The 25,922-nt window shown below is 53.2% G+C and overlaps 2 protein-coding genes across 6 annotated transcripts; one reads left to right on the top strand and one right to left on the bottom strand.

Moving 5' to 3' along the window:
• Nucleotides 1-2,980: 2,980 nt before the first annotated feature.
• On the top strand, nt 2,981-15,006 carry LOC117887173 (E3 ubiquitin-protein ligase TRIM7-like). The gene is made up of 7 exons (XM_034789503.1): nt 2,981-3,583; nt 7,937-8,023; nt 9,023-9,256; nt 10,698-10,720; nt 11,306-11,421; nt 12,586-12,618; nt 13,092-15,006. Exons 1-7 carry the CDS (start codon nt 3,155-3,157, stop codon nt 13,616-13,618), a joined length of 1,449 nt encoding a protein of 482 aa, XP_034645394.1. The 5' UTR covers nt 2,981-3,154; the 3' UTR covers nt 13,619-15,006.
• Nucleotides 15,007-16,492: 1,486 nt separating this feature from the next.
• LOC117887136 (zinc finger protein 2-like) lies at nt 16,493-25,922 on the bottom strand. Of its 5 annotated transcripts, none has more exons than XM_034789410.1 (7): nt 25,737-25,922; nt 24,877-24,927; nt 23,617-24,303; nt 19,984-20,110; nt 19,245-19,361; nt 18,403-18,516; nt 16,493-17,798 (listed from the first exon to the last, which is right to left on the bottom strand). In XM_034789410.1, exons 2-7 carry the CDS (start codon nt 24,898-24,900, stop codon nt 16,714-16,716), a joined length of 2,154 nt encoding a protein of 717 aa, XP_034645301.1. In that variant the 5' UTR covers nt 24,901-24,927; nt 25,737-25,922; the 3' UTR covers nt 16,493-16,713. The 5 variants fall into 5 exon arrangements, with proteins under 5 accessions (XP_034645301.1, XP_034645305.1, XP_034645300.1 ...); XM_034789414.1 differs by having other exon boundaries at nt 23,617-24,300; XM_034789409.1 differs by having other exon boundaries at nt 25,756-25,922.

Here is a 25,922-nt window from a genome sequence, read left to right as displayed (position 1 = left end):
TTGCTCATCCACACCTCATTCATTCAACAGGGCAATTGATTAAGAGTGGGGGGGGGGGGGAAGAGCTCTTGTTCTACTGCTATCAAACAGAAATTTTTTTTCTATCTTATTTTATCCTTAGGGGCTATAATATTATACCAAGGGCAATGCAAAGTTTCTAAATGAGGCTTTGATACAAAGTTCCATGAAAACAGAGGTCACACGTGGGTAGACCCACCACAAGGTTATATGAAGAGGCACAATGTAAAGACATATGAAAATTATTAGAGATTGATCTACATTAGGAAGGAAGAATACCATGCACTGTTACAGACTAGGGATCGACTAGCTAAGCAGCAGTTCTGCAGAAAAGGACCTAGGGGTTACAGTGGACGAGAAGCTGGATATGAGTCAACAGTGTGCTCTTGTTGCCAAGAAGGCTAATGGCGTTTTGGGCTGTATAAATAGGAGCATTGCCAGCAGATCAAGGGAAGTGATTATTCTCCTCTATTCATCACTGGTAAGCTACACCTGGAGTATTGAGTCCAGTTTTGCCCCCCCCCCCCACTACAGAAGGGATGTGGACAAATTGGAGAGAGTCCAGCAGAGGGCAACAAAAATTATTAGGGGGCTGGGGCACATGAACTTATGAGGAGAGGCTGAGGGAACTGGGATTGTTTAGTCTGCAGAAGAGAAGAATGATAGGGGATTTAATAGCTGCTTTCAACTACGTGAAAGGAGGTTCCAAAGAGGATGGAGCTTGGCTGTTCTCGGTGGTAGCAGATGATAGAACAAGGAATAATGGTCTCAAGTTGCAGTGGGGGAGGTTTAGGTTGGATATTAGGAAAAACTTTTTCACTAGAAGGGTGGTGAAGCACTGGAATGGGTTACCTAGGGAGGTGGTGGAATCTCCTTCCTTAGAAGATTTTTAAGGTCAGGCTTGACAAAGCCCTGGCTGGGATAATTTAGTTGGGGATTGGTCCTGCTTTGAGCAGGCAGTTGGACTAGATTACCTCCTGAGGTCCCTTCCAACCCTGATTCTGATTCTATGATGAAATTCACAGTAGCTTCCCTGTGTAGACAAGCCCTCAGACTCCAGATCTTCAAAGTTTAGATCCTCCTCAGTTTAGCCACTTGTCTGCACTGGTTCTTTACTCCATTCAAACCACTGAATACACATTCGTTCAATTTCAGCATGAACTGGCAATTTGAAGACACTGGGGCTGGTTGAAAACCAGGAGGGAAAATGTGAATGTATTTTCAGTTATCCCCTCCTCTGTTTTTTCACCAAAGATTGAAATGTCCATTGAATTTGAATTCAAACCCAGAGCTGCGGCCAAGGCCGTGTATTTCTGAGAGCCCGTTTCCTTTGGAGTATGGGGAACCAGGATCATGGCTCGCGGAGAGGCAGGGAACTTGGAAGGTGGTGGGGGTGGCTAAGATGGCATGTCAGAGATGCTCAAGCTCCAGTAGACACTAGGATGGCTACCACCCAGCACGCCCCCTTTTCTGAGGTAGCTGGACACGACCAAGTGGTTTGGACATCCCAGCCTTTTATACTTCAGAGGTGACAACTCTAGCAGCCACAGCTTGGGAACCCCTGGCCTAGGGCATTGGCTGAGGTGGATGGGGAACCGGGTCAACTGTGGCTGAGCAAGGGGGCTGGCTGAGGAAAGGGTCAGACCTGGCACAGGCAAGCCAAATTGAGAGAGGCCTGGCCATGTGTTGCTGGTGGGGTTACCCCAGGGGTCCAGCTGGCTGGGGAGGGGCAGGTCTGGCTGGGGGCAGAGTGGGAGGAGGCCTGGCTGCTTTGAGGCTGACTGAGGTTGGGGGGCAGGTCTGGGGGGCTGGTTGAATGGGCTCAGGCCTGACTGGGGATTGGGGATGAGTCAAGCCAAGCTAGGAGAAGCCTAGCTGGTGCTGACAGGGCAGGCTGGTCTGGTTGGCATGGAGACGGGGCAGACCTGCCTTCCCAGGGGTTGGAGGAGGGAGGGCAGGCCTGGCTGGTTGGGGTAGGATTGTTGGGAGTCAGGCCTGGCTGGAGACAAATGGCAGGCTATGAGAGGATTGGGGAATGGGATGGGACTGATGGGGGGAAGGACAGTGGTAGTAGGGGAGCCTGGGGGATTGGGGACCTGGCTGGCTGGTGAGCAGAGCAGACTGGATGGGTGGGATGGGTTTGTTGGACCTTTGATTCCTCCCTTGAGAGGAATAATTTTGTATTTGTTGCTTTTTTTTATCTTTTACAAGTTGCCAACCAAAAATCCAGAGAAATAATCACCCTGGCAGAGAGGAGCCCAATGAGAAATGTACAGACAGGTAAACAGAGGCTGAGAGCGGGGCTGGGACCTGCCCAAAAGCCATAGAGGAGTCAATGGCCCAGCTACAAATAGAACCCAGGAGTCCTGACTCCCAGGTCCTTCTGCTCTAACCACTAAATGCCACTCTCCTCCCACAACTGAGGATAGACCCCAGGAGTCCTCACTCCCAGCCTTCCCTATTCTAATAAGTAAAGCCCTCTCCCCTCCCACAGCTGGGGATAGAACCCAAGAGTCCTGACTCCCAGTCCCTCTTCTTTAACTCATTTAAGTCCGAGCTGCTCCGCCTGCCTGTTGCACCTGCTGGGAAACAGGGGAAGCCCCATGCCCCAACCCCATTTCTCCAGGAGAAGTGTCAGGGGGTGGTGGAGGGGACTGCAGATGGCAGGGGGCGGGCGGGGAGGGGCCCCCACTTGCTCTAGTCGAGGGCCCCAGAAACCCCAATCCACCTCTGACCCCAGGAGTCCTGATGCCCAGCCCCCTTGCTCTAACCACTAGATCCCACACCCCTCCAGAGCCCTGTGGACAGAACCCAGGAGTCCTGATTCCCAGCCCCCCCCCGTTCTAACCACTAAAGCCCACTCCCCGCCCAGAGCAGGGGAGAGAACCCAGGAGTCCTGCCTGTAGCTAGCCACTAGATAGCGCTGTGCTGTCTGTTGCTGCAGGACGCAGACAAGCTTTCCCCTCTCCTCCCTCTTCCTCGGCTTCCTGCCTGGCGATCGGCATCTGCTCCCGGCTCGCCTCCCTTCGCTGCGGTGCAGAGCCCCCCGCCCGGCGCCCCGCTAGGGCCTGGCCCCGAGGGAGAGGCGGAGGAACCGGGGGTCCCTGCAGCCCTTTGTGGGGTTGCCGTTGCAGCCATGGAGGGCGCGGCCGGGCCGGGCCGCAGCCTGCAGGACGAGCTGACCTGCCCCGTGTGCCTGGAGTACCTGCGGGACCCGGTCATGGTCTCGGACTGCGGGCACAATTTCTGCCGCGCCTGCGTCACCAAGTGCTGGGAGGACTCGGAGCGCAGCCTGTGCTGCCCCCAGTGCCGGGAGCCGGTCCCCCACCGCCTCTTCCGGCCCAACCGGCAGCTGGCCAACATCGTGGAGATCGTCAAGCATTTCGGGGCGCAGGCGGCTGCCGGGCCGGGGGCGGCCGGGCCGGGGGTGTGCGAGCGGCACGGGGAGGCCCTGAAGCTCTTCTGCCAGGAGGACCAGAAGCCCGTCTGTCTGGTTTGCCACCTGTCCTGGGACCACCGAGCCCACCGGGTGGTGCCCATAGAAGAGGCTGCCCGGGGCTGTAAGGTAGGAAAAGGCGCCGGTGCATCGGTGCTGGAACGAGGGGTGTGTCCGCACCCCCTGGCTTGAAGCGGTTTCCATCCCATACAGTTGGGGTTCTCAACCGTTTTCTTTCCGAGGCCCCCTCCAACATGCTATAAAAACTCCATGGTCTACCTGTGTCACAACAACTCTTTTTCTGCATATAAAGGCCAGGGCAGGCATTAGGGGATAGCAAGCAGGGCGGTTGTTGGAGGCCCCGTGCCACAGGGGTCCCTGCAAAGCTACCTTGCTCAGGCTTCAGCATCCAGGTGGCGGGGCTCAGGGCCCTGGGCTTCATCTTTCTTTCCTGGGCCCCAGTGAGTCTAATGCCAGCCCTGCTTGTGGCCCCCCAGGGGGTCCCGGGCCCCTGGTTGGGAACTGCTGGTATCTGGGTTTACAGTTTGGTTCAGTGGCTCTCAGCACTCCCCACTATACAAGTTGTTCCAGCTCCGCTGAGCTGGTGTGTTGCTAGGGTTGCTAACCCTCCGGCGTGGTCCTGGAGTCTGGCATACGATGAAACGTCCAGGGATATCGCTAGGGATATATCCCACCAAAATTGGCAGCCCTATAGAGCCAAAATCATGGGGTGTGGCTTTGCCTGGGAGAAGTTTCTCTTGGGTGGCTTGCACAGGCCAGGGTGGGTTTTATCTTCTGCAAGGTAATCCTGTATTAAGGAGGAATCTAAATCGGGTGGTAAGGAAGCATGTCAGTCCTGTGTCTAGCTGAAGGAAAAAGGCTGCTCTGATTACTTTCCTTCTTTCCTCTAATCAGCTTTCTCTGGATCTCCTGATCTTGGAGTCATGTGGGTAGTTCTCTGAAAACATCCACTAAAATGTGCAGCGGCAGTCAAAAAAGCAAACAGAATGTTGGGAATCATTAAGAAAGGGGTAGATAATAAGACAGCAGATATCCTGTTGTCTCTGTATAAATCCATGGTATGCCCACATCTTGAATACTGCGTGCAGAGGTGGTCGCCATATCTCAAAAAAGATATATTGGAATTGGAAAAGATTCAGGAAAGGGCAACAAAAATTATTAGGGGTATGGAACAGCTTCTATAGGAGGGGAGGTTAATCAGACTGGGACTTTTCAGCTTGGAAAAGAGACAACTATGGGTGTATATGATAGAGGTCTATAAAATTGTGACGGGTGTGGAGAAAGTAAAGAAGGAAGTGTTATTTACTCCTTCTCATAACCAAGGCCAGCTCCAGAGTTTTTGCCACCCCAAGCGACAAACAAACAAAAAAAAGCCACGATCGCTCTACTGCCACCGCTTCATTCTTCGGCGGCAATTTGGTGGTGGGACCTTCCCTCCGAGAGGGACCGAGGGACCCGCCACCAAATTGCTGCCGAAGAGCCGGTTGTGCCGCCCCTTTCCGTTGGCCACCCCAGGCACCTGCTTGCTGCGCTGGTGCCTGGAGCCGGCCCTGCTCATAACACAAGAACTAGGGGTCACCAAATCAAATTAATAGGCAGCAGGTTTAAAACAAACAAAAGGAAGTATTTCTTCACACAATGCACAAACTGTGGAACTCTTTGGCAGAGGATGTTGTGAAGGCCAAGACTATAAAAGGGTTAAAAAAAGGAACTAGATAAGTTCATGGAGGATAGGTCCCACCAATGGTTATTAGCCAGGATGGGCAGGGACGGAGTCCCTAGCCTCTGTTTGCCAGAAGCTGGGAATGGGCGATGGGATGGCTCACTTGATGATCATCTGTTCTGTTCATTCCCTCTGAGGCACCTGGCATTGGCCACTGTCGGAAGACAGGATACTGGGCTAGATGGACTTTTGGTCTGACCCAGGCTGGCCGTTCTTATGTTCCTGTATGTACTAACCTGGTGCTGTCCTTTTAATTGCAATTTGTAAATCAAGATTGAATGCCTCTTCTCAAAAGAGTTACTGTACCTCACCCAAGAAGCCCTGGGCTTGACGTAGCAATTGCTAGGTGAAATTCTCTGGCAGGTGTTTATGCCAGAGAACAGTTTGGATCATCAGGTTCTTTCTGGCCTTTGAAAACTTGCTACGTAACATGATTCATATTTTAACTGCCATGCTGCCCCCCACCCCTGCAGTGCAGACAGTGACATAAAACAAACACAATCAAATTTATTGCAGGCCTTTGTAACTGAGACAGGTTCCTACTGTGGGGTGAGACCTAAATGCTAGCCCCAAAGCCTGGATTTGAAGCAGATTTTAATGAGAATTTGAGGGGATCTCTGGAGCTGGGGATTTCAGGTGGGGAGGGGAAGGTTAGAGAAAAGGTTTAGAAAACCTGACCTGAGAGGAAAGGTTAAAAATCTGGACGTGTTGTCTTGGGAAAAGAAGAGTGGGGGAAAAACCTAATAAGTTTTCAGATCAGTTAAAGGCTGTTATAAAGAGGGCAGTGATTATTTGTTCTCCATGTCCACAGAAGGCAGGACAAGAAGCAGTGGGCTTAATCTGCGGAAAAGGGAGATTTCGGTTAGATATTAGGAAAACTTTTTAACTGTCAGCAGGGCTTTGGAGTGGAGCCCGGAGCGCGGAGCAGCTCCGGAGCAGTGGAGCTGCAGGTTTTTGCCTGGAGCTGGAGCGGAGCTCCAAAGCCCTGTCAGGGTAGTTTAACTCTGGAATAGGCTTCCCAAAGGAAGTTTTGAAATCCCCACCATTGGAGGGCTTGGACAACACCTGTCAGGGATGGTCTAGGTTTACTTGGTCCTGCCTTATTGCGGGGGGGATGAGATAAATTCTTGAGGTCCCTGCCAGCCCTACATTGCTATGATTCTATGTCTAGTGGTTTGAGGGGAGAGGGGCAATGTTTGGGTCCAGTTGTGGGAGGAGCGGAGCCGGACGTAGGGATGTTCTGAGCTGGGGGGGATCGGTTTGGGCGTTGTGTTGGAATGACTTCGGATATGTCAGTAGGGGCTGGGAGATTTGGAGGCAGCGGCTGGGAGCTAATTTTGGGGCAGTATTTTTGCTGCCGTGTCTGGGGTTTTAAGGGATGCATAGATTTGGACTAGGTTTTTAAAGTAGTTTGGAGGAGCTAGGAGTTGGTTGTTTGGGGCAGGATAGATTTTTTTGGTATGTCATGACGGAATTTCTGTCCGGGAGGTAAAAGGAAGAGGGCTCCTCTACTTCCAATTGTGCCTGGGTGTTTTTGTCCCTCTTCCTTCCCCCCCCTCCCCCGGTTGAAGCTCCATTTGTCCTATTGCCCCCTCTGCTCACATCTGCATGGTTGAGCATGAAGTGTAGCTAAGAAACAGTCTCAGGGAGGGCTAAATCTTGCCCTCAGACATGCGAGTGAGCAGTCCCAATGGCTCCTAGTATGTGTTTTCGGCAGAATTTGTGCCTGGGTTTGTTGGTCTATATAAAGGATAAAGAATAACAAGGTCGGCATTTTAACAACATTCTGTAAATCAGTGAGATGCTCTCACCTGGGATACTGTATTCAGTTCTGGTCAAGGATAAAGCAGTAACAGAAGGGGTTTACAGGTGGGCAAAGAGCATGATCTGGGCTCCGGAGACACTTGTGAATGGGCAGGGACTGGCAGCGCTGGGACTGCACAGTTTAGAGAGGAGATAAACAAGAGGGGGAGAGGATATAGGTGCTGGCAAGAGTGAATGGAGTAGAGAAGGGAGATTAGGAGACAGGGTGAGTAGAGTTTCCCCAATACAGAGCAAGGGCACATTCAATGAAATTGAAAGGTGGCCAGTTTTAAATCTGATCAAAGGAACTAGTTGTTCACATTACATGCAATTAGCCAGTGGAACTCATTGCCACAAATATAATTGAGCAGAAGTCAATACAGGACTGGATATTTATATGAATACTTCTTGCCGTAGATTGTTCTTTATTTGTACCGCCCTTTGTTTTGAGTTATAATAGTAAGGATTAAAAGTGCAAGACCCAAATTTTCAAGTCCAAGAGTGATTATGAATTGCCTCTCCTTTGCCAACAAGGGACACCCTGGAATGACATGATTTTTCAGAGGACAAGCACTCAGTCTTCCTGAAAATCAGGGCCCTTTAATCTTCTCAAACTGAGCACCCCCCAAAAAAGTTGACTCCCAGGATGACTAGTCACTCCTCAAACTATGGATCCAAGAGCACTGGAAGGGACATATACACTCGTGCTTCAGTGTTCCTTCCTAAATCTCTATGAACTAGAATAATGTTTGCTTGGGGGCAGATTAGCCCATAATTCCCTGCTGCAGGGTTTATCGCACCTTCTTGTGAAGAAGCTGGTGTTGGAGCCTGGAGATGGGCTCCTGGTCTGACCCAGACTGGCAATTCCTGTGTTCCTAAGTTTGGGAACTTTGTGGTGAAACCCTCCCAACAAAGATCCTTCTTGCTTCTTCCAGCAAGCACCGCAAGAACACCTGGCTGGTCTGAGAAAAGACAGAGAAGAAGCCAAAGCCAACGAGGAGAAGAGAAGTGAGGAGCTGCTGGTATGTGCCCAGCGCCGTCCCCCACCCCAGGTTTGCCTGGGATCAGAGTGCCCTGAGTAACAAAGCAAACACAGGGCCTGTTTCTCTGTAGCCTCTGAGGGTGATGGGGGGAGAGCGAACATGGGCTGGCTGGCTGGCTAGAGAGTTTGGACAAGTGCAGGTGGACAAGGTTTTGAGAAAAATCCCTGCTGTTGCTGTTAGCAGAGGTGCAGATGCCCTTGTGTATGCTGCTGTCATTGTGTGCTTGTGGGGCTTGGAGCTGGGCTGTGGCTTGATGTCTCTAAGAACTGCCCATCTGCAGAGCTCAGCAGCCATATTGTTCTCGGGGCTGCTGGAAACCGTCACAGAGGAGGTGCGCATGCCCTGCTACCCCTCTCATAGCCTCTTTGCTTTGGTTCCTTCTCCGTGCCCTTTCCCCCTCCCTCACCAGGATGAGGAATTGGTCATCTGGCCAGACTCCAGGTCACCTCCCTCTCCAGGGCTGGGCTTCTGGTCTCTCCTGAACTCTGCCCACTCACAATCTCCAAATGAAATCCCATTTGCAGTGGATGGAGCATATCTTCATAGTAGGATCATCCCTCTCCCTTGTCACCTATTGTGGTCAGCGGTAAAATGTTGATCAAGGATGACTTCTAGCTTGTCATCCGTAGGCTTCAGAGTTAACACGGTTTCAATACATGGTGACAGTTCATGTCTCTGAGAGATATTGTTTCAGGCTGTTTGCAGACACAAGTACCCTTACTGCATCATTCACATTTTCAGTTATTTCTTTGCCACTGTCAGGGCAAAAAAAAAAAAAATAGAAACTGAACCTCAGATTTTGAGGCACAAGATGCAGAGACCAGGGAAAAGTAACAGGTCACTGAGCTACTGCTAAAGGGCTTGATCCTGCCCTGAGGATCCTGCTCTGTCCTTTCTCTTTAAAGAAGTCCCCCCTTCAGCTGAGAGGCTACTTATGATTTTCCGTCTGTTATCGAGCTACCCTCTCTGTGATTGCAGAAACAGACAGAAGCCGAGAGACAGAAGATCCTCTCTGAGTGTAAGGAGCTGCGTGGCTTCCTGGAGGAGAAGGAGCAGTTCCTGCTGTCCCGGCTGGAAGCGCTTGACGGAGACATTGCTCAGAGACGGGATGAGAGTGTCTCTAAACTCTCAGAAGAAATTTCCCACATTGATAAACTGATCACTGAGAAGGGAGAAGAGACGGGGCAGCAGCCGGTGAGCCAGTCCCCGCAGGTGAGACACATCATAAGGTTACTATCGTTATCTTCCATCTCGCTGATTAGAGGTAGGCAGAAAATGAGGCATGGAACAAAGCAAGTTGGTTGCAGCGCTGGGTCTAAAATCCAGGAGTTCTGACTCCCAGATACCCCATCTATAGACCCGGCTCCTCTCCCAGAGTTTGGAGTAGAACCCAGGAGTCCTGATCCACTGCAAACCCCTTCACTCGACTGGGATGTGTCTGTTCTGATCCATTCCCTGTTGGAGTCCAGGATTCAGAGTTCACAACATAATTGACAAATACATTATCTAGATGCTACCTGGAGCCAGTCAACCCCTCTCCCCCCCCCTTTAAATTTGTATTTTTTTAATCGTCTCATTTTCACAGTAAGGAATACTTTTTTTTTAAAATGCATTTGTTTTGGTCCATTTTGTTCCATGGCCGGATTTTGATCTTAAAGGCTTCAAAAGCTGTTACAAAAAAGGAAACAATTGAGATTTCTTGCATTAAAAACATCTATGAAGTTTCAAAGTTGGGTACTTAAAAAATAAAATCATGGGGTAAATTTCAGCCAGCGCTCATGTTAATAGCTCAGTGGGACAAATTGTGCTCTCAAGTGGGACTGGTTGGTGTAAATCTACTGAATCAATCTAGCTTGACACTGGTGTGAATCAAATCTGAATGCAGCCCCTGTTCACATAGGCCTGGTCTGCACCTAAAAAACAGATCGACCTATCTACATCGCTCAGGGCTGTGAAAAATTTCGCACTCTGTGTGACGACCCAATCCCCACTATAGATGCAGTTGGGTGAGTGGAAGAATTCTTCTATCAACTTAGCTACCATCTCGCAGGGCGGTGGATTACCTGCAGCGACAGGAGGACACCTTCCATTGATGTAGGAAGTGTCTACGCTGCTGGGCTGCTGTAGTATAGACGATTCCTCTCAGTCATCTGAAATCCCTCTGCAAACGCAGATGAGTTTAGCTTCGAAGCTAGAAGGGCAATACTAGCCTTGCTCTACAGATAGGGAAACAGAGGCAGGAAAAGACTGACTTTCCCAACAAGCCAGTGGCAGGACAAAGAGTTGGAGCCAGGAGTCCAGCACTGTTAACCCTCCCCCCCCACCTCCCCCGCTCATCCTTCTGCACCACTTGAGCTCCCTGTTTAGCAGGACAGGGAGACTTGGGGGGATGGGGTTCTCGCTACCAAGGCAGAAAATCTTTTCTTCTTGTAAAGTGCATGGGGAGATGCTTTCCCCCATGGCCACTTCACAGCTGACCATTCCTGAGGCTGCTGAGAGCAAACATCCCAGCTGGAAGGAGATGGAAGTAGCAGCTGCCCTCTGAACGGGAGCCTGTGTGTCAGACTCCAGTGGAAACTCCCCTGCAGGACCAAGAGGCCTCCCCAGTCTGGGACACATTCACTGACTGCCTCTTCTTTCTCCTCCTCTCTAGGGTGGTGGAGGCAGCAGGATCGGGTAAGTCCTGGGCTCCATCTCCCTCCCCTTCACGCTCAGCTCGGCTTGGAAACAGTACTGAATATGCAGCCACGGAGTGCGACACGCTGACGCGTGATCGTGTGTCCCACTAGCAGCTGCCATAGCAAGGAGAGGAGGGGCTAGCTGCTACGTGACAACCAATGGGATTACTCCTTTAGCTTCTGTGGTAGGGGCTTTGTCTTTTGGTGTTAGAGAGCCCAGGTCCTATCCCAGCTGGAGACCTGCGCGGTCTATGGTCTTAGTGTTTTACGTGAGATACACCCACTCTGGATCTCTGTCTCCTTTCTTTCCACATAACCCTGGGATTGGTGCCCCTTGTTACTAGAGTAGCCCAGCGCGAGAGAACTGGGCTAGTGGGAATCCAGAGAGCTCCCAAACGGGTCTCCATTCCTGCCCCCCCAAGTCCTGTTCCAGTCCATTCGGAGCATGGGGTTGTAGTCACATGTCTCACAACAACTGGGATTGTCTTGCATAGCTCAGATCCAAACTGGCCTGAGAGCTCCCAAGTTTTCTGGGGCCGGGCCTCAAGCCCGTTTCTAACCCTTCCTTCTCCTCTCTCTCCAGCAGCGAGAACTGGACGTTTCAGAAGCCGGAGCCTGCGTTTGCGGAGCTGGAAAAAAGACTCAGGAGTTTCTCTCAGAAAAGCGCCGTCCTGAAGGAAGTCCTGCTGGAGTTCAAAGGTGAATGGAAGCATCTGGGTCTTCTCTGCTCATAGCTGCTGTAATATTGGGGAGGGCTGTTACGTCAGTAGCTTACCTGGTCTCTCAGTGCCTAACTTCTATCAGTCGGTCTTACCTGTGGCTGTGCCAGTGGTCTCTGTCTTGCCACCCTGTAATTTTAAAAGCCGCTACTAGGCTAAAGCAGCAGCAACCCCGTGGTTAAGGTTGCAGCATGTTGCCCTCAAAATCACTTTGTCTCCTCCAGCGACCCCCCCTCCCACACCACATATATGCTCTGTCCACACATGCTGCTTTTTCTCTGAGGGCTTGTTTTATAGCAAGAGTTGGAAGAACTGGGTGTGTAGCACGTCTCTCATTCCTTGCAGTGGAAGCCCCTGTTCTGAGTTGGGTTGTGAGGACCTGGTGACAGTGTGTCTTGCCAGGGATAGGATCCTTTCCCCTTCACTGGGCATTTCCTAGCTCTGAGTGGTGTCTATAATGAAGCCTTAGACCAGTGGTTGTCAACCCCCGGCCCATGGGTGGCTTATGGCCCAATTGGCACACAGTTGTGGCCCATGGGACAGCCTCGGCCATACAGGTAGTATATATATTATGTGGATGCAGCCCACATAATACATAGGGCTTGTCTTAAAACGGCGTCACTGTGATTGATGCAGCAGCATTGATTTAGTGGATCTGGTGGAGATGCAATAAGTTGATGGCCGAGCGCTCTCCCGTCAACTTCAGTACTCCACCTCCCCAAGAGGCGGAAGCTACGTTTACGGGAGAGCGTCTCCTGTTGACATAACACAGTGCTGTAAGTCGATCTAAGCTACGTTGACTTAAGTTATGTAACTTGCGTAACATAGCTTGACTTACCTTGCTCATGGAGACCAGGCCATAGAGAGCCACATATGCGGCCCACAATGATAAACCGGTTGAGAACCACTGCCTTAGACACGGGATATTAAGCGTTGGTTGAAACTCTTCAAACAATGGTCTTTGTACTAAAATGGATACTCCTTCATCTTCCAGTGTAATGGAAGAACTTGTTTCCCATTTCCTACTCCTGGTTCAGTGGCAGAAAGAAAACTTTTGTGGATTTTGTTTCACTTTTTCAACCTGCTCTAGGTACTCATCCCCAGGAAAGCCAGGGCTCAATTCTTTCTCCTTTCATTCCCCTAGAAAATCTGCGCTTTGAGCTGGAGAACGACACAGGTAAGCCTCCGCCTCCCTCCGCTGACTTCTTCCAGTGTCCCAGGAACTGACGTTAACCCTGCTGCTGCGGCAGTAACAGTGCGGGCATAGGCCTGGCGACTCGCCCCCTGGTGTGATGGCTGAAGGGAATTCAGCCCAAATCTCCCCCTCAGCGTTTTGTTTCCGTTTTGGATAAGGAAACAAAATGCTGATGGCTGCGAAGATGGGCATTTCCTCAGCAGACCCCCCTGCCTTCTAGTGCGCTCTCCTGAATTCCTGTTTTCTCGAAGCCAAATGCAGTTTGGAAGCTGTAAGAGCATGCAGTGTCTCTGGGCCCAGAGACCTCCCCTTTTCCCTGAAGCTTCCTACATCTCTCAGGCCATTGCCCATCAGCAAAGGTAGTGCCACAGCTTAAAAGAGGGAAGATCTGGTGGCATAAGGGGCTGTCCCCAGGGATGAGTTCTGCTGTTAAATCCCTGTCTCCCTCTCTCTAGCGGATATATCTCTAGACCTGGACACTGCAAACCCCTACTTGGTGCTGTCCGAGGATAAGCGCAGCGTGAGGCTGAGGAGCGCCCCGCAGGATGTGCCGGCCAGCCCCAAGAGATTCGATTACTCCTTCTCTGTCCTGGGGGCCGAGGGCTTCACCTCGGGGAGGCACTACTGGGAGGTGGAAGTGGGGGACGGGGACAGCTGGGCCGTGGGGGCTGCCAGGGAGTCGGTGAGGAGGAAGGAGAAGATCGACTTCACGCCCGAGGAGGGGATCTGGGCGGTGGGGCTGAATTGGAAGGGCAAGAACTGGGACCAATACCAGGCTTTCACCTCCCCTGAGACTCCCCTGTCCCTCTGTGAGAGGCCCAGGAAGATTGGGGTCTACCTGGACTACGAAGGGGGGTGGGTGGCATTCTACAATGCTGATAACATGGCCCCCATCTTCACCTTCACGGCCGCCTTCTCGGAGAAAATCTTCCCTTTCTTCTGGCTCTTCTACGTGGGCTCCTCCCTCACACTTTGCAACTGATGCGCCTGGCCCAGTTTGCTCTTTAAGGGGACCTGCAAAGGGTGGGGGTCCTGCCCCTCTGTTCTTTGTTGTTGGTTTTTGTTGTTGTTGCTGCTTTCTGAAGTATAGAACAAGCCTGAAAGGTTGAAATGAACTTTTTCCCCCAAACTTTTCTCTTCTCATTACACTAGAAATTCAGAGCTTGTCTACCCTGGAAAACGCTATGGCCTGCTGGGAATCTCAGCTTAGATGCTGAGGAGCACAAGTTGTATTTCCTTTCAGTGAGACTTGTGCTCGTAAGTGATTTTTTTAGGTGGTTTTTGAACGACACCCCCCACCAGTCTGTCCTGGAAGACTATAGCCCACTGGAGACCTGGCAGCTATACCAAAGAGCCTGCTTGAGATGAAGTGAATTATTTTATTCAGGCAGGTTAATTTTTTTTTTAAACACCCCACGAACTCAGTTGCCCTCCACACACTTGGGAGAAAAGCTCTCTTTGTTAATGATTCACCTGATCCACATCTCTGAGACCTCCAGTGAGTCTGCCAGAGGAGACCAGACTCGATTCTCCTGATGTCTCAGTGGTAAATCAAGCTGCATGGGGGAAGAAGGCATAATCAGCTGGGCCTTTTTTTTTTTTTTTTTTTTTTTGCAATTTGCAGGTCACCTTTTGCAAATGTAACTGCTCCAATTCCCTCTCCCTTTCCTCCCCAGCCTTAGCAATAGGACGCTTTATCTCATAACACGTTACCCCTTCTCCTGGCCACTAGCACGTAACAGAGTCAAACCTGATTCCCCTTCTGTTGCTTTTCCTATGTTGTCAAATACCTAGTGAGCGTTACAGGGTTGCCCTTGATGTTGGTGTTTTGGGGCCATATTGAGGCTGCCGGAAGCCCAGGGCCCTCGGTTTGGCTCAGGCTTGTTGGGCATGAGCTGTAGCCCACCTAAGGGCCGGGGGGGAGGGGGGCGGGCTGTGATTACCTGCTGATCCACTAGTGAATGGAGCCAGCTTGTCTAGAGGCCTTGTTCTGGAGTTGCATGTGAGATAAGCAAGGACAGTTGAACCCAGAGGGTTCCCATTGAGCCCAGTGGGGTTGGATGATGTTTTTGAGTTAAACTAGCACAACTGCAAGTTACAGCAGTCTGGAGTGACTCCAGTGTCAATTGAGAGCAGACTCCAGGAGTCAGTCCAGATTTGATTCCAGCCCTAAACCCCATTGATTTCAGGAGTTGCCCTGGTTTAACACAGATTCAACAGGGTAAAGTTAACCAGAGGGGTTTTCCATCTGCTTGTATCTAACTCCAGCCTAGCATTCATGCTAGCCTCTGTAACCCCGTCAGTGCTCTACGTCTCTGAACCGTCGCTCTGTTTCGTAGGAAAATAAAATTCACTGTGCAAACAGAAAAAGCTCCTGTGGTGTTGAATATTTCGCTGCTGCCTGCCTGCAATACAGCCTTATGCAGGCAACAGAGCTGCCCCAAACAGGAGCCTCCCTCATCCACTGCAGCAGGTGAGGACAGCAGGGGTGGGCTGAGTGACGGCTAATCCGTGTAGGTGGTTCATGGCGGCACTAATGGATATTCGCAGTGCTTGGGCTGAGCACTGCTACGTCCCCTTGGAGGGACTGCAGCTCTGCCCGGTGTAACCTGGCCTGAGCTGCTTTCGTGACTGGTTTAAGGGCACTGAGGGGGCTAGAGCCCAGCTTTCCCCGGCTGGTGCCTTTTTGAGTGCATAACATGATGGCTCCTCCTGCGGCCCGTCCCAATGCCAGGTAAGCGGAGTAAGTTTCCACGCCTGGCTGAGGCCTTGTCTGCGATGGGACGTAGCTGCACACTTCTAGTACCGATGAGGTTCGGCGTAATGTGGCATTGCTTGTGCCCACCTGAGACTCGAACAGAAGGTGCACGGGCAAGTGCTGGCACTGGTGTGACCACTAGCAGGGGCAGCGGCCACAGGGGGCAGACAAGGCTGCAGCAAAGGGAGCATCTAGCTTCCTCTTCTCAGGACTGTCGGGGCATAAACTGAGCCGCATGACTGAGTGGGGAGCAAGAGAGTTCCTGTGGGTGTCATATAATAGTTAGTGGGCACCAGCGTTCCTTCTAATTTTTCCCACGCATGTGCGGAATGAATTTATGTGCAGCAGGGTGGGGCCAAGGAGTTCAGAGTGTGGGAGGGGGCTCAGGGCTGGAGTGCGGGGAGATGAGTGTTTGGGGTGCAGGCTGCCCCAGGGCTACAGCGGGGAGAGAGAACTCTCCCCAGCTTTCTCTCCCTGCAGTAGCACCTGGGCTGGGGGGGAGAGGCACCTCTCCCCTGGCTGCAGCAGGCCCGGGCTGGGGGAGAAGCATCTCTCCACTCCGCGGCACTTAAGAGGTTGCTGTGTGGCCATGCAGCTTAGGGGGAACTTAGCTGGGCACTCCTGCAGGGAGCAGACACGGACCATCCTGCTCTGAGCATGTGCCCTTAGGGGGAGATTTAGTTAGCCTGTAAGAGCTGTGAGGCTGGCACATGCTCAGTGCAGACAGAATCTTGCCAGCATTTAGTTGCAAAACTCTTAAAGGCACTTCTACTGAGCATGTGCGAGCTGTTTGGCAGCTTGTAGCTGTGGCAGATTCGGGTGGATTTTTTTTTTTATAGGGGTGGCAAAAAGCTGGGTCCAGACATGAGGGTGACCCACCCCCACCAAATTTCAAGTCCCTGCTCCACAGCATGCAGGTATTATCTCGGTGAAACTTTTACCTGGCTCAAAAATGAGAGAGCCCTTGGAGTTGAAACTCTCAAAAATAAATCAAGCCTCTCGAACTGAGGCCACCTCCCACCATAACTGCTGACACGCTGAACGGTTAGCGTGGCAAAGTTAAACCATACCAATCTAGTAGCATGGGTACTGCTGGTACACACTTTCTGGCAGGAATTTTATTCGATGCACGCTGGGGCGTAGATGGTACTCTAATACAAACAGCAATGGCCTTCCGGGCACAAGGCGGCTCGCTGACAATCCCCTCCCTAGTGGCAGCTCAGCGGGCGGCTGTGCCAATCAAGGCTTCTCCTGAAAGTTGCTAGGTCAGGACTGGCTGCTGCTGGCTCCTGACCGGTGAGCCAGATGCCGGCTGGCGCTCACCCCATCCAAACTGCGGCAAGGCCGAGGTAGAAATCCTCCCCGCCGTGGCTTTTCTGATGGGCAGCCAGGTGCGCCCTCTCCTGGAAGCCTTTCCCGCACAGGGGGCACTTGTAGGGCTGCTGGCCCGCGTGGACGCTCTGGTGGTTCCTGAGGTCCGAGCTGCGGCCGAAGCCGATGCCGCACTGGGGGCAGTGGAAGGGCCGGTCACCGGTGTGACTCCGCCGGTGGAGGATGAGGTCTGGGTGCTGGGCAAAGCCCTTCCCACAGTCGGCGCAGTGGTAAGGGGCGTCTCCGAGGTGGCTGCCCTGGTGGGCCAGGAGGTGGGAGCGCTGGCTGAAGCTTTCCCCGCACTTGAAGCAGGTGTGCCGTTTCTCCTCCATGTGGCTGTACCGGTGCATTTCCAGCTGGCCCGGCCACTTGAAGCCCTGGCCGCACTCGGGGCACTTGTAGCGATCGTCTTGCAGGTGGGTGCGCTGGTGGTTGACCAGGACAGAGCGCTTGCGGAAGCGCCGCCCGCACTTGGGGCACTGGTGGGGCCACTCCCCCATGTGGCTCTTGCGGTGGGCGGCCAAGTCGCAGCGCCGCAGGAACCCCTCCCCACAGTCAGGGCAGGGGAAGGGGATCTCCCCGGTATGGGAGCGCCGGTGGACGGACAGGTCGCAGCGCCGCAGGAAGCCCCGCCAGCAGTCGGGGCAGGGGAAGGGTTTCTCCAGAGCATGCAGCCGCTGGTGACGCAGGAGGTGAGCGTGGTCAACAAAGATCTTCCCGCACTCGGGGCACGGCCGCTGCTGCTGCTGCTCCGGCTGGAGGCTCAGCAGGACCTGGATGTATTTGTGGCCCACGCTGCCTCCCCCGGGGGAAGTGGGTTGGGCTCCCTCCTGCCCTTCCAACCCGCCCCAGCTTGCACAGACGTCCTCCTGCTCACGACTCCCTTCGCATTTTATTGATGACATAAGGTGTGGCTCCCCCTGCGTCGGCATCCAGGACACATTCCCTTCGGATTTCACGGACAGCGTCCTGCGCAGCTCCACTTGCGTGGGACCCTGGTGCTGAGCATTTTCATGGGCTGGACCCTCCCCTGCTGGGACAGAGAGAGAGAATCCAGACAGGAAACCTCAGAGGAGAGAATGTGTAGGGGGGAAAACAAACTACAGTAACAGCTGGGGACATGGGAAAAAGAATGAAGATCCTGCCCAAACTCTTTCCCAGAGGACAGAGACGAGGGGACCAGTTCTGCCTCCACCCATCTGAAGACTAAAGGGCAAAGGAAGCCAGGTGTCAGGAAGGGGTGAGCACAGAGGCACTGACTTTCTAATTGGTGGCGGAGGGGGGTGCTCCATCCCAGGCCCCACCCCTTCCCTGAGCTCACTCCTCCCTCCCAGTGCCTCCTGCCCGCCCTGAACAGCTGGCTGATCCGTGGTGGGCAGAAGGTGCTGGGGGGAGGGGGAGGAGCTGATCGGCAGGACCCACCGGTGGGTGCTGAGCACCCATGGAGTTCAGCGCCTATGTGTCGGCACTCAGGCGAAGGAAGCTACTGCCAGGTGTCAGTCAGGAATGGGTCGGAAGCCAGTCTGACGGTTGCCGTGACAGCTGAGGATAATCCTGCTCTAGGGTGGGGGGCATTCAGCAGGCCAGCTGTTTCCTTTCCTTGCCGATGGTACGTGTCAGTAGAGCGGGTTCCTCACCTGCACAGGCGCCCTGTGGGCTCTCCTTCTCCTCAGAGCCATGCAGATTGGGGACCCATGGCTCGCCTTCTCCTTTCAACGGGGAAATCATATCAGGCTTGGAAACCGGAAATCCTGCGCAAGGGAAAGAAACTGAGTGAGATGAGGGGAAGTCGTGGAATAATTCTTACAAAAAGTGTTCCATGATTTTTAACCCCAGTTCATTTTAAAGCAGTAAAATCCCAGGGCCAAAATCTCTGCACATTTTGCTACAGGTAGAAAGCTCTCTCTGCTGGAAACAGAGCCAGGCACTCATCAGCAAAGCGGTTCCTGTAGTGTATGGAAACCAACTTCGTGTCCTAGAAAGTGGAAAGTCCACCTTGGATCCACTTCTTACTGACTGAGAGGGGCCCGGTGATAGAGAGTCACAGGGACGCTGGGACCAGTGGGATTCAGCGCAGGAAGGGATGGGAAGGAATTGGGGGTATCACCCAATGCAGCAGTTCAAGGGCGTTATGGGTCAGCAAAGCACATTTTGTGGAATGAAGCCATCAAAGAGCTTGTGAAATCAGGAACCAAATCCCCACAATCCCTTCCCCAGAGGACAGAGACGAGAAGTCCCATCCTGCCTTCACACCCGTCTGAACGCTCAAGGGCAAGGGAGGACAGTGGGGTGGGAGCTAATGTCAGGGTTGGTTGGAAGCCTGGAGTGACATCTGCCATGAGTGTCTGACTCCTACTGGGGACAATTGTGACCTGTGTGGGATGAGGTAGAACTGGGGGGAGCACACAAGGCATTTGGAGGACTCCCAGCTGTTCCTTTAATTGTCTGGTGGGGTGTGTTAGTTTAATCAATTCCTCACCTATGCAGGCACCGCTCAGGCTCCCCCTTTCCTTGGAGCCCTGGGGATCTGAGACCCATGGCTCTTCCCCTTGCTCCAGCCAGGAGATCACGTCGGGTTTGGGAATGAGAAATCCTGCTGAGGGGGGAAGAACATGGTGGGATGGGGGTGAATGAATGGTCTGTGGAATGTTTGTTACAAAGAAAGTTCCATGACATAACCCAGCCCCTCCCCTACGCTGTGGGGCGTGGCATTGGCAGATGGACATGGGAGACCCTTCAGAAGAGTCGGACATGCTTTGCCCCCTGGAGAAGATGCTGGGATCTGCACACACCAGATGACCCAGGCACAGCACTAATATCAAACCACTTAGGCCGGATTCCGGGCTGTAGCGGGGAATGAAACTTTCAACACAAAAGACTTCTCTTCAGAAAATGAGATTTGGTTGAAAATTATTTCATTTGCAAAACAGTTTAGCTTTCAATTCCATTTTTAGAAAATATTTTGTAATGGTAATTCTTTTTTGAGAAGAACAGAAATTAAAAAAAATAAATCTTTAGTTTAGAAATTGTGTGGAATTGCCACCTTCTGCCAGAGTTCTACTTTCTCCTGCCTGTCCTTTTCCACCCGAAAAGAGCGGGAGGAAAGTCGAAGAGCGAGAGAAATTAATAGTGAAGTGTTACTCTGAGGGGTTAAGCACTGAACATGATATTTGTGGAGAGAAAGCTTCTAATACCCAAGGGAACAAGGAATCCCTTACCCAGCGAGGTCACGCTCTTGTAATTCTCCTGCATGACGTCCCCGTAGAGGGCTCTCTGACTGGGGTCCAGCACAGCCCACTCCTCCTCCGTGAAATACACAGCCACCTCCTCGAAGGTCACCGCCCCCTGAAACAACCACAGTCCCCACTCAGGACCTGTTCCCCAGCCACAATCCCACCTGCCCCAGACTGTTCTAGTTTCCTGTGTACTTTCAGTAAGGCTTATAATACCCATAATCCCCAAGTTAGAATCTTGTCCCTACTGCACCCATGTCCTGCTCAATGGCTCACTCACTCCTACGTCTAACATCTCCCCATGCATCATTCAGGCCTCTGGCCATTCCCTCTGCTCATAGGTGCTGACTTTTATTTTTCCCGGTGAGTGCTCTGCCCAAGGCCCCATCCCCACAAGGCTCCGCCCTCACTCTGCCTCTTCCCACCCCCCCCCACAACTCCCCCACCTGCCCTTTGCTCGCTCCTCTCAGTCCCCTTCCCCAAGGCCCCCTGCCCGCCCGCTGCTGGCTCCTCTCCACCCTCCCAGCCCGGGGGCCCCGCTAAACAGCTGATCGGCAGCCAACTCCAGCTCGCCCAACAGCTGTGGCTGCTGGGTGCTGAGCACCCCCTATTTTTTTTCTTAAAAATATCCTGGCTTAAGCCCTGGAGCACCCACGGAGTTGGCGTCTATGCCTCTGCTACCTAATGCACCTTCAGTGTCCCAGGATGAGGGTCACTCATTAGTATGTGAAACTGAGGTGGTTCTCACTGGGTTCACAGAGACTGACCCAGCAAATCTATGGAAGCTCCTTAGCTGGAATTCCTCCAATGCAGGCTCCAACGGGGGCGAGATGGAGCCCTCCTGCTCTTTATTCTTAGCCAGCCAAATGAAACCTGAACCTTCAGCATCTGGCTCAGTCCACAAGATTAATTTCTCTCTTTGGTTCCTTCCATTCCCTCAGGGGACCATGTCACCCTGTCGTGCTGTTTTATGCATGTTTTGAGAATCTCGCTGCCCCCAAACCCTCCTCCCCCAAGCTCTGGACTAGAGGTGGCCTGAAATATAACAATGAACAGCCGCGTTCTTTGCTTTACAGCAATGACTCTCAACCTTTCCAGACTACTGTGCCCCTTTCAGGAGTCTGATTTGTCCTGCGTATCCCCAAGTTTCACCTCACTTAAAAAAATCAGACATAAAAGTACAAAAGTGTCACAGCCACTATTACAGATAAATTGCTGACATTCTCATTTTTACCATCTAATTATACAATAAATTGATTGGAATATAAATATTGTTATTACATTTCAGTGTATAGTTTATATTGCTCTATACACAAGTCATTGTCGATATGAAATTTTAGTTTGTACTGACTTCGCTAGTGCTTTTTATGTAGCCTGATGTAAAACTAGGCAAATATCTAGATGAGTTGATGTACCCCCTGGAAGATCTCTGCCTATCCTCAGGGGTACGCGTACTTCTGGTTGAGAACCACTGCTTTACAGTAACTTGAGACCCGAGCGGCAGAGTTCAGATCTAGATCCGAAGAACTGAACTTGCCCAAGGGGAACAGATTTAGAAAACCCAGCACGTTTCTTTTTAAAGACAACTGGTTCAGTTAGTATTATACAGAAGGTTTGAAGAGGGTAAGTCTATTTGATAGGGGAAAAAAATCAAAAGAAATGGAAATGTTTCATTTTGTCTGACATTTTCCTTTTTAACCTTTTTTGGGGGTTTGGGGTATTTTTTTGAAAAAAAAAATCAAAAAATTCTGTTTCCTTTCTGTGGGAAAATCCCCACTTTTCTGTCAGTTTTAAAAGCTCCTTCCCCAGCTGGAAAAAAGATCAAGGTAATAAAAAGGTGTGTGTGGGGGGAGGAGGCTTCTCAGTGAAACTAAACCAAAATTTTCTTAAACAAGCAAAAAAAGGACCAAAATGAAAAAATTGTTCACAAATGTTTCTGTCTGTCAAAAAAAGGCATTTCACACTGGAAAAAAAGAAACAACTGGACACAAAATCTTCCACCAGCTTTCCCCAGGTTATTTGTTCACACCGCAATAAAACTGGAAATAAGGGAGAAATTGAAGTGTGAGGGCAATAAACCATCACTTGAAACCTTTAAACCTGGCATTGGCTACTGTCAGACAGATCGCGATTGGTGGCGGCAATTGGGGAAAAAAAAAAAAAAAAGCCACGATCGGCGGCGGCGGCAGTTCAGCGGCAGGTCCTTCACCCCTAGAGGGAGTGAGGGACCTGCCGCCCCCGAATTGCCGCAGGTGCCGCCCCTCTCCCTTGGCCACCCCAAGCACCTGCTTGTTAAGCTGGTGCCTGGAGCCGGCCCTGCTGTCAGAAGACAGGATACTGGGCTAGATGGACCTTTGGTCTGACCCAGAGTGGCCGCTCCTATGTTTCAGAGTGGATGTCTCTTTGTAAAAGATGGGCTCTAGTTGAACCACAAGTTGCTGGGTTCTATGAAGGCCTCCTGGGGTGGGATTCTCTAGTTTGGGTTACGCAGGGGATAAGACTAGAGGATGATCCTAATGGTTCCTTCTGGTCTTAAAATACAGGAGTCTATCTTTGGCGTGCTGGTCATGCCAACATTTTTCCAGCAAGCACCTTCACTCTGTGCTCCACACTGCCCCGACTCAGGGGAGGCCCTGCCTGTGAAACTCCACCGAGCCATGACGCTGCTTATTATGCTAGCCGCCATCACCTCCCCCTTACACTGTTCTATGCAGCTGTTGCCTCATCTTAAGACTGAGTATTTTGGGGCAGGTGCTGTCTGTTGGTTCTAGGTTTTCACCCTATCCAGCGCAATACAGCGGGAGTCCCTAGGGACTTCAGCAATTCACAAAGTAAATAATAACTATACCACTGCTGCTGACAACGTGCATGCACTTGCCCGCGACCCCTCACGCAGGGTGCACAGCGAGACTTACTGGGCTAGGATTTTGCTGGCTCGGCCAAGGACTCAGATGGGACGTTTCCATACGACGACCCTTCCTCTCATCTGTAGGACCTTGTTCAGGCTGAGGCCCGCACAGCAGGAACAGTTGGGAGAGGAGGGCGGTAGAGGCGGAGCCCTCCATGGCCCCACCTCTTCCCCTAAGTCCCCGTCCCCCAGCCAGGCCAGCAGCTGGAGCCCAGCCGGGGAGCTGCGGACCCTCCACCTGCCCAGGGTGGGGGAGCTCAAGAGCAGCCCCTGGCCTGTGTCCCCGCCCAGGGCAGGTGGAGGGCTCACAGTTCCCCACAGCTGCACACATGACTCTTACCCCAACCCGGTTCCGGCCGGGGCCTCGAAGCCGCAGCCTGGCCATGGTAAGAGCCGTGAGGGCAGTTGTGAGGAGCCGCAGACCCTCCACCTGCACTGGACTCCAGCTGCTGGCCTGGCTAGGGAGCAGGGCCTCGGGGGAGAAGAGGAAGGGCAGGGGTGGGGCCCATGGCAAAAAGTGGATGGGCCATGGCCCCCCGGCTCACCCTATTCCAGCACCCCTGCCCCACAGCAACATATCGGGAGGGTGTGGGGGGACGATATTTTATCCTTTGATTTCCCATCAGACCCGTCTCTCCCATCATCCCTTCTCAGCCCCCTGCCTGGCTCTGCTCCCTCAGCATTTCCCCACCTCGCGTCGTATCAGCTACCTGAGCAGGCTGGGTCGGCTCCCCTTGCCCCAGGCAGGCTTCAGCCAGCACAGCCGCCTCCTCGCTGCTATGGGGCTCCCTCGCCGTCACCCAGGCCCGCACGTCCGCCCGCAGCGCTCCCAGGAACTGCTCCCGCACGACGACGTCCACAATCTGCTCCTTGGTGCGCTCCCCAGGCCGCAGCCAGAGCCAAGCAGCCCGGCTGAGCCGGGCTAGCATCTCCCGGGGAGCTTCTCCGGGCCGGGCAGCGCCTGAGCGGAACAGTAACCGATGGGCTTCCTCGCTGGCCTGCTCTGAAACGGCTGCCTTGCCCTCGGCACAGCCCCTGGTGGGACCTGTCCCCATGGAGCCGCAGGTTTCAGGTGCCTCCCAGGTGAAGGAAGGAACCTCGTCCCCATGAGGCCAGTCACGGGACAGCACCGCCTGCTCAAGGCCAGCAGTGTCTGCCCCTTCTCGAGACAGGTGAGGTGTCTGCGCCACCCTCAATGGAGAATCTTCCCTCTCCGAGCATCCCAGCCAGGACTGGGACGGCGTCCGCGGGGACAAGGGCCAGCCAGGGCTCTGCTCCTCAGCCTCGCTCTCCTCCCTCTTGGGATGCTGGATGGGGATCCCACAATGCCCTTCCCCCAAGGCAAGGGGTTTGCCCCACATCCCAGCCATGGCGATCTCCCATTGTGCCTGGTCCTGCTGGGAAAACACTGGGGTTAAAAACCGTGGACCAGCTCCACACCAAGTCTGTCACTGCAGCCGAGCTGATGGGGCTGTCGCCTTATCCAGTCTGGAGGGCTGGGGGGGGGGGGGGGCGTGCTCGTGGTAGCCTCCGTAGCAAGACTGATAAGCGTAGGGTGGGGAAAAAAATAGTAGGTGCTCAGCATCCACCAGCTGTTTGGAGGCTAGGGGAGGGGCTTGGGCAAGGGCAGAGAGCAGCAGGCCGGGGCCTTGAGGAGTGGGCAGAGTGAGGGTGGGGCCTCTGGGGAGGGGGCGGAGCCAGGGAGGAGCACTCACTGGGAAAAATAGAAGTCAGCACCTATTCTTGCTCACAAGTGGTGGTGGTGGGGGGGGAATAACCACAGCACCTAGGCTATAGTTTTCTTCCCAGTGGGCCTGTTCCTATAAACCAGGCTCCAGATCATGCAAGTCCTAGCACTGGTCTGCCAGCCCCTGCTGCCTGCTCCCCCCCATCTTCTTCACACACCCCCTGCGTTTTCTGCCCCTCTCCCTCCAGGAGGAGACCCCATACGTTCCAGAAAAATCCCCTACCTGAGCTGGTTCCACGGCAGCCATTTCCCAATCCGGACGTTATTCTGCAGCCTGTCAGGGCGAGAAGGGAGGTTTCAATCGGGCCTTGGCACCAATTCATGCCCCGATTCCCTCTTGGCTCCTTCCCTGCAGATGCCCTAGACATGGGGCAGTCAATACGCGGATGGCTGGCCAGACCCGGCCTGCCAGATGCTTTTGAAGGGGACCCCAAAACCTTTTTTATGTATTGATTGTTATTGTTGCTATTTTTTTATATGATTCTCTCTGGAGTCTGGACCTTGATGAAGAAATTTGGACCTGGACAAAAAGTAACTGACTCCCCCTGACTCTGTGCCCCACTTTATTACACCACAGACCCAGCCTCTCCCTCCAGGAGTGAGCGCATTTCCACCCACAGTCTGAACGAAACCCGAGGAAGGAGCAGAACCAAAGGAGACGCTCTGGGGGATCCCCCCTGACACTGTCCCCAGGGCAGCGCATCTCCCCAGCAGTGCAGGGACCAGGCAGAAGCAGGAACTGGCTTTTCCTCTCCCTGCTCCTCAGGAAAGTCAATCTGCCCCGGGGGGCTGCAGGGAATGGGGCTGGGCAGGGCTGGGTGCCGGGACCTCCCTCCCCACTGATTGCTCCTGCTGCCCCTGCCAGCCTCTATCTCTGTCTCCCTCCCGCCCCCTCCTCTCGGGCTGGGAGACTCGGTCCCTGGCCCGGCCCGGGGCGTTCGCTCTCCCGGAGCTGGCTCGGCTCCTGCAGCCGCTCAGGGGGAGCAGAACCCGGGGGGTCAGGGAGGGCAGCAGCTCTGGGACTCGCAGACGAGGAGGGGCCGTTGGTGCAGAGTCACTTTCCTGCCCGGCCCCAGCCCTTTCCCCGGGTCTCTCCCCTCACCTGCAGCCTCCGGCTCAGGGGCTGGGGTCGGCAGAGCGGGGTTAATGCGGGTCGCTCAGCTCACAGTGGAGCTTGCAGCGGCTGCATCTGACCCAGGAAGCTCAACCCCCGGTCTGCTGAGCAGAGAGAGCAGAGCCCTAGGAGCTTCCCCTCCCTGAGCAATACCC

The sequence above is a fragment of the Trachemys scripta genome, chromosome 14 (assembly GCF_013100865.1).
Source record: "Trachemys scripta elegans isolate TJP31775 chromosome 14, CAS_Tse_1.0, whole genome shotgun sequence".
Taxonomy (NCBI): domain Eukaryota; kingdom Metazoa; phylum Chordata; order Testudines; family Emydidae; genus Trachemys; species Trachemys scripta.
This window is presented reverse-complemented; position numbering and strand designations above follow the sequence as displayed.

Coding starts and splice junctions, on each gene's coding strand:
- LOC117887136 (XM_034789410.1), bottom strand. CDS start 24,900: ATGGCTGCCGTGGAACCAGCTCAG. Junction 24,304..24,876: donor CTGCCGTGGAACCAGCTCAG/GTAGGGGATTTT, acceptor GTGTTTTCCCAG/CAGGACCAGGCACAATGGGA. Junction 17,799..18,402: donor CCCACAGGGCGCCTGTGCAG/GTGAGGAACCCG, acceptor TCTCTGTCCCAG/CAGGGGAGGGTCCAGCCCAT.
- LOC117887173 (XM_034789503.1), top strand. CDS start 3,155: ATGGAGGGCGCGGCCGGGCCGGGCCGCAGCCTGCAGGACGAGCTGACC. Junction 8,024..9,022: donor AGAGAAGTGAGGAGCTGCTG/GTATGTGCCCAG, acceptor CTGTGATTGCAG/AAACAGACAGAAGCCGAGAG. Junction 12,619..13,091: donor TGAGCTGGAGAACGACACAG/GTAAGCCTCCGC, acceptor CCCTCTCTCTAG/CGGATATATCTCTAGACCTG.